The following is a 7,788-nucleotide window of genomic DNA, read 5'->3' as shown; positions in this document are numbered from 1 at the left end:
CTCTTCCTTTTTCTTTCACAAAGCCTGTTTCCAAGAACTGCCTTTTCTTTCCAGATTTTTATGAGAACTTTTTTTCTCCTCCAAGCTGCTCTTTTGTTATATTTACAACTGACCAGCAAATAAAAAGCTTTTTGTAAAATCTTAAATCTCTTAAATTACCAACACTGTGCAAACTTCAGGATAGCTTCAGCTCTAAAAAATCTGTAAGATCTTCTTAGGGAGCAGCAGCTGCATCTATGCAGTGAATCAAAGCCTCACAGATGCATTAAATCAGCGGTTCCTAATCCTGATCCTCAGGGACCAAAGCTCTGCATGTTTTAGACGTTTCTCTGTCACAAAAGAACTGATTCAAGTGATGACATGACCTCCTCATCAGCCATCAAGTGCTGCATTCATTCAAATTAGAAATGTGTGTGTGGCAGCAAGGAAACACGTAAACATGGGTCCTTGAGGATCAGTATTAGATGATTTAGTTGATAGATATTATTTCATCAGAAAACTTTCTCTGCAACGCTTCTGCATGATGAAGTTCAAAGAGACTACAGGCCAACAAAGAACTGGTTCCAACAACTGGACTCTGAGGAATACCAGGCTGAGAGTTACAGCTTTTTTAAAAACAAACTTGGAGCTATTTGACTGGTTTATGCTTTCCTGGTGCTGATAACACCAAGGTCACAGGCTGAGGTGCAGGGTGCTAATGTTAGCAATCAGGGAGTGTACTAGAGAGGCCCTTAGACCCCCGGTTCAACCTCTGGGTCCCTGAGTAAGACCCTAAGCCCACAATGCTCCCTGCCCAGGGGCTCCAAGCTGCTTACTGATGTAGAGGCTCAATGCAGAGAACCAATGTGGTTTTCATGTACAATTACAATAAAAATAAAGGTTATAATTATAATTCTATCATTAAAATAGCATCATAGAATAAAGTCACCAGCAGAATCAAAGGTTTCGCAAAGCAATCGGTTTATGCATCTGTTTTCCACTTTGCTGAAGTGTTGAACAGTAGAACAGTTTGTAGAAACAGCTGAAAGATGCAGACCTTCCAAAGTTGCATCTTGTTCATGCAGATCTAGGAGCTTCTAAAGAGGAGGTGCTGGAAGGAAACCTCTGTGTGCCTGAAGGGGACTTCTACTGGAAGACTCACAATTAGTGCAAAGAAACTAATTTCAGACGTTTTTCTATTTACTTAAAAATTAAAAGAAAGGTTTTGTTGGATCTTATTTAATGTTAGCATAAACTTTCTGAAAAGATTCACTACAAATACAGTGAAAGGAGAGTTTTTAAGGAACGGGAAGTAAAACTGAAAGCAACCAGACGAGGGAAAACACCATCCGCAGTATTAACCCTTTAGACCTAATAAAGACCACAAGGTTCAAATCTAAGGATAAAATCCTTATTTCATGGAAATGAGACATCGGGTCTGAAATCAGACACATTATTCTGTAGTTTTAGACACATAGAAACAAAAATATGTAGAGAAAAAGTTTAGAGAATTTTATATCATTGATATTAGTTAAATTAATATAAAACTGCTGTGACAGACAATATTTCCATCAGTTTTTAACCCATTTTTGTTCGTGTTCCAGCAGGAGAGTGTGGTGAATTTTTTTTTAATATACTATTATTTTAATCCTGTTTTCCTGAAGATGCTTTGCGTTATCCATATTGTTTTAAGAGATGCACGCTGCCCTTTGACATAGTTTTAAGTCTTATCCTACTGACTGTGTTTAAGGACTTGGAGTCAGAGGAGATTGAGCCTAATGTTGATAACAGACTAGTTTAGGCTAGAAACAACTTACCGCCTCCCCCTCCTCTGTGATGATTCACATTTTCTGCACACCTTCCTTCAGCACTTTTTGCCTCTCAGAGCAGGAACCTTTAAACTCTTTATGCCTTTGAATAAATTTGCAAAGACAAAGATCGATCTTCTCTATTTAACTAAGTGGTGGTCTCTCCCTCTTTGATACCGTTGTTGGAAAATTTAGATTTCTCTTTTAATTATATATTAATTTATCCTATTTACTCACTATAAAGGTTTTCACTCAGTCTGTTTCACCTTGAAGGCCACACCATTCTCTGCAGGATGGTGTTTGTAGACCAGATATAGCTTCTTCCCATAACAAACCAGAATCTTTCTCAAGGTTTATTTATAACATGTTACTGTTTAACCAAAGTGTCTGTAATTTGTTTTGCCTCTGACCGCTTTCCATTGTTGTAAGTAAGGAGGAACGAACGCTGCTCATGCAGAACAGGGCAGAATGCTGTGCCATTAGGCCTGTATGATGAACTGTTCTCTCTTTGCAAAGATATGAATAAATGTGGCGACTGAGTGAAATCCATCGATCTCCGTTTTATTTAACTAGGGTGAATAGTAGATTACTTTTTCTCCCACGACAATAAATAAAAATTCCACAACAAGAGAAAAGAATAAAGAATCATTACTATCATCATGGAAACATAATGCAATATTTTTTAGATCCCTTAGATCAGAATGCACTTAGATAGAAAACAGACAGAAAGATAAAAACATGAACATTTTAAGACACTTCAGAAGGAAAAGTGGAGCACTTACAGCAGCTGGAAAACATCTCNGATTACTTTTTCTCCCACGACAATAAATAAAAATTCCACAACAAGAGAAAAGAATAAAGAATCATTACTATCATCATGGAAACATAATGCAATATTTTTTAGATCCCTTAGATCAGAATGCACTTAGATAGAAAACAGACAGAAAGATAAAAACATGAACATTTTAAGACACTTCAGAAGGAAAAGTGGAGCACTTACAGCAGCTGGAAAACATCTCAAAACACAAGCAGGAAATTATGTATTCAGTTTTTATTTGGGAGGCACCAAATTAATATATATAAATAATTTGTTTTTAGACATTAAATGATGAGCAGAGGAGCAAACCTGGTCTTTGTGCTGAACTGTGGGACAGCAGTGAACATTTAAATAATCTCCTCCTCTATGATGCTCTAGGGACAGTCCTATTTAGCCCACATGTTAGTAAATGTGTGAGCAGGTTTGAATCTGAACCTGACCTTGACTACCACTAGGTGGGGTTGCAGCACATGCTAATGTAGCATCATCTGCTCTGTGGGTTTTAGTTCTACTTTAGCAGATTTCTTCTTGATACCTTCCTGTTTTCTCTGTTTTGTATGAAGCTTTTCTTTTGAGCTCTTCTAGATAGATTTTGGGTCTCAAACATAAAATCTATGCTGGACTGTAACATCATTCCATCATTTCATTGGTTATGGTTTTTTAAACATTTTTATTTCTTCTTCTATGTGTACATAGTACTTTAGTTTAACTGATTTTCACTTATTATTATTATATACTTATATTAGACGTTTTTGTTAATAAATGCTTATATTTTGAATGGAAATAGTTGTGAATTTATTCCATACGTCTGCAGAGTTAACTGTTTGACCTTGATTTAATTCCTGGATGTAGGGTTTCCACCTTTCAGAAATGGAAATAAGGGATGTGGGGGTCCTAGAGAAACCTCATTGTCGCAGGGGGGCTGCGGGTCCTCCGTCAGGAAAATTCAATTTCCTAGATCCAATTTCCTGCATTTTAACCAAATTGTGTCCTGTTTCAGCTTAACACAGAACCATACTTTTATTTTGTTCTTTGAGCGTTGCTTGTATTTCTTGCAATAAGCTACAGCCAATTAAAATAATTAATAAATGGAAATTTATTAATATCATTTTTTTATCATGTTTTCACAATATCATCGCGCACAGCAATGGTAAATGGCCTGTACTTATATAGAGCCTTTTTTCAAGTCAGGAGACTTGACCAAAGCGCCTTACGCTACATTCAGTCATTCACCCATTCACACACTAATGGTGGCAAGCTACATTGTAGCCACAGCTGCCCTGGGGCTCACTGACGAAAGCGGGGCTGCTGTACACTGGCGCCACCGGGCCCTCTGACCACCATCAGTAGACAATGCAGGTGACGTGTCTTGCCCAAGGACACAACAACACTGAAAGTCGGAGTCGGGGCTTGAACCATCAATACTTCGATTTCAGGGCAAACTCCTACATCCGACTCCACTGTCGCCCACACACAGAAATCCCCTCACAAAAGCAATGGCGTCTTGGCCTGGTAGAATTTTTTAAAGATTATATTAATGTGTTTGTTTTGCTTATTTTTGGTTTATTTTGGTTGTTAGTTACCCAGATTATTAAATGACTACAACTGTTGTGCTATACTATTCCTGAGCAGGTCAGCTGGGCTCTTGTAATGAATAAGTTTGGCATGCGCAGGTGCACAGTTGTAGAACTAGAACTAAACATGAGGACTGTCACAAGGAAACCATGACGAACTCGCCAAGAAGATAGATTACCGAGTGGAGAATGCTTTAGACAGACGTCATGGGGGGTGAATCAAGAACAGTAGAACTCTAAGCTCAAAGATAGGAGAGGGAGGGAGAGAGAATCAGGACACGTGGACATGGGTCTCACTCGCAATAGAAGAGTTGTTCTATGCTTTTTTTATTATTTGTGAAAATACAGAACAAATAGTGTCCTTTATCAGCTCAATACAGGACAAGTAATTTAACTTCCAAATACGGAATGATTCCGTATTTCAAGGGACGGGAGGAAACCTTACCTGGATCACACTTTTTCTGCAAACACGCAGCCAGTTGGGTATATGTTCACAGATATCACGTTACAGTCCAAAGGTTAGTTGATTAAATAGCAAAAGTCACGGCGTACTTTGTCGTTGCACAATCCAAGTACAGAGGCCTTAGTCCTTGACCTGGCTGACCTGGGTTAGATTTTGGACTGTGTTCCTTTGCAGAAAGTCTATCCCCTCTCTCATATCCCCTCTCCTGTCAGCCCACAGTATAAAAACATGAGCCACTAGTGCATCAAAACGTTACAACAGGCAGGATTAATACTGCTGATGGTGTTTTCTTTTATCTGGTTGGTGTCAGTTTCAGTTGCCATTCTGGAAAAAACTTTACTTTCATTGATTACCTCAAACTCTTCAGTATTTGTAATGAAGTTATGCTAACAATAAACACAATCTAAGAAAACCTTTTTATTCTGTGTTGTAAATAGAAAAACGTTTGCAATTACTTTCTCTGTACTAACTGCGGGTCTTCCAGTAGAAGTCCCATTCAGGCACAGAGAGGTTTCCTTCAAGCACCTCCTCTTTGGAAGCTCCTGGATCTGCATGAACAAGATGCGACTTTGGAAGGTCTGCATTCCTCAGGTCGGTTCTTCAAACTGTTTTCATGTTCAACACTTCAATACAGTGGGAAAAAAAATATATTTTTATTTTTTTAACTGCTGTAGTGTAACTTTTTTAAAACTGTCGCACTAAAATGGATCCTTGTCTGCATTTTATTATTTTATGCCTTGCCATATTTTAGCCTCTTCCAATGTCAATGCCTCTCCCAACAGTTTTTAAGTATAATTTAATAATGGGACCATATTGATTTATGTAGGGTTTGGTTGATGTGTAATTATCAGGTTCTGTTTTGCCAGTTATTATTTTTCCGTCCTGTGGGTTGGATCAAAGTGTTACCAAATATGACAGTTGAGTGATAAAATCCTCTAATGACTGGATGAGTGACTGTTAGCACAGCCAGTAGCACTGACAGTTAGTGGAAAGACAGGCATGGGGCCCTCTGAACTGAAAAGACAAAACATAAAACAGAGCCATTATACAGCTGCAGAAATTCTAATAGAATGGACATAAATTATTTGTTCTACATTTTGTCCCTCTAAGCTTATTCTCATATAGCTGATTGCTCCTTCCTGTGTTTCCAAAAAGGCAACCGTAAAAGCAAATAACCCTTCTTTTCACAGTAGACAAGCAATGATCTGCTTACCTCCATTTTTATGAATGAAATAATAGCTGGAAGTAAATCTGAGCTCGTCTCCATTCCTTGGAAAGATCCTGTCCTTCACCTGGAGTGGTCCTCTCCGTACTAGTGAGCAGCGTGCACGATCAGACAGCTGCTTTGGCCAGAGTGCCGGGTCATCCTCAAGAAGTTTACTGCACTACTAGCTGATTGGACTTTTCCAGTCTGGTGGAACGGCATCATTATCACAGCCTGGCTGGTTAATATCGGATCTCTCTCTGTTACAGCACATCCCTGTCTCATTCACACATAAAACACAGTATAAGGCCAGTGGTTAAAGGTAAGTATATTCACTCAATTGCTAAAGTAGAAATTTGAGGATTTCATGCAACTTCACTTTTGGCTACGTCAATGTAACTCAGGGGAAAATACTGCAATTTCTACTCTACTACTAAACCTATTTATATTGCTAGTTACATATTGCAACACCTTCAGAAATGAAATAAATTGAACTTTATTGATCTCACAGTGGAGAAATTAGCTCTCTGCATTTAACCCTTATGCCCTTTGGGAGCAGTGGGCTGCCACTGTGTGGCGCCCGGGGAGCAGTGTGGACATAAGGGTCTTACTCAGGTACTTGCAACCTTCTCAGAGCACAAACGCTCTGCTCTAACCCACTATGCCAACACTCCCCCAAAAAAACCTTGTACCCCTAAAATGATGATTTAATGTTTACCATTTGTTAATAACTAAACAAGTCTTTCTTTTGAGGGTTTTTTTCTTAGGCCAGAACTATTTAAAAAAAATCATCTTTGGCTGGAAAATGAATTATTACAAAAAACAAACGATGCATATCACAGGAAAGACCAGGGATGTACTGTGATCCTTAACATCCACTGCAGCTGTACAGAATAACAAACATTACAGCAATGTTGATACAAAGCTGCAATGCAGAGAGGCTGTTAATAATTTGGTTTTTTTTATGTGTAACTTAATAATTTCATTGCTAAACACCCTTTCAAAACCATTTGTTAAACTTATGGGTGCCTTTATAAAGGACACACAGAAGCCTGAGGTTTTCCTAAAATTCAACAAGAACCCCTCTTTCCCACACACACAAAAAACAAAACAAAAAACCCTAAATAATATCAATTAAATTCAAAACCTAATTTTAAAATGAGGTGAATAAATATTTATCAATATAAGGGGAAGACCCCTTCAATGGTTTAATTCAAATACTTTATTCAAAATATTAACACATATATCAGTGACACATTATTGCACAAAAGATTAAAATCTGGATTATTCCCACATCGATTAGCAACTTAAATTAATTAGTTCCAAATTAATTTTCAACATATAAATTAGAAATAAGTATTAGTATTAGGATTAGTTACACAAGGATTTGGAATTAACAATTCATAATGCATGACACATCAACCGATGAATCAGTGGGTGGATGACAGATGTGTTCGTAAAAATCCTTCCATAGACACAACTTGTCCTGGATTAACGGCGCACTTAGCCTGCTGAAACATAGACAACAAAGGAATACTAATGCAGAAGCAAAACCTTTAGAACATGACAAAAAGCAAAACCCAAAGACTACATCGTGTTGCGTTAGCTTGCTGCTAACCCACCTACAGGTAGCCAAAATCAGAGCTCCAAAGATTGCCCTGCCTCATGTGAACTTTGACCTGTAATGTGTGTATCCGATTAATCTGATTAATTGCGGATCAACAGTTATGCAGTTCTTGGAAACAGGCTTTGTGAAAGAAAAAGGAAGAGTCAAAGAAAGCGAAACACAGAGGGAAATTAAACTCTTGCATCACATTGCAAAGAGGAGTTTAGAGAAGTCGTCCGCTATAAAACAGGAGCATGAGAGTGTCAGCAGTCCAGACTCCAATCAGACACCAAGGAGGACTGAACCTGAAGCCTTCTGAAGCCACAACATGAAGTCT

The 7,788-nt window shown here is 38.2% G+C and overlaps 1 protein-coding gene across 1 annotated transcript in view; it reads right to left on the bottom strand.

Moving 5' to 3' along the window:
* The window catches only part of LOC107092434, a 38,667-nt gene that overhangs the window by 1,583 nt on the left and 29,296 nt on the right, over window positions 1–7,788 (bottom strand). Inside the window, exon 2 of the mRNA XM_015386924.1 lies at window positions 5,855–6,026. Coding sequence (XP_015242410.1) covers window positions 5,855–6,026 — 172 coding nt within the window. The remainder of the gene's footprint in view (window positions 1–5,854; window positions 6,027–7,788) is intronic.

This window comes from Cyprinodon variegatus, unplaced genomic scaffold (assembly GCF_000732505.1).
Source record: "Cyprinodon variegatus isolate N-32 unplaced genomic scaffold, C_variegatus-1.0 Scaffold381, whole genome shotgun sequence".
Taxonomy (NCBI): domain Eukaryota; kingdom Metazoa; phylum Chordata; class Actinopteri; order Cyprinodontiformes; family Cyprinodontidae; genus Cyprinodon; species Cyprinodon variegatus.
This window is presented reverse-complemented; position numbering and strand designations above follow the sequence as displayed.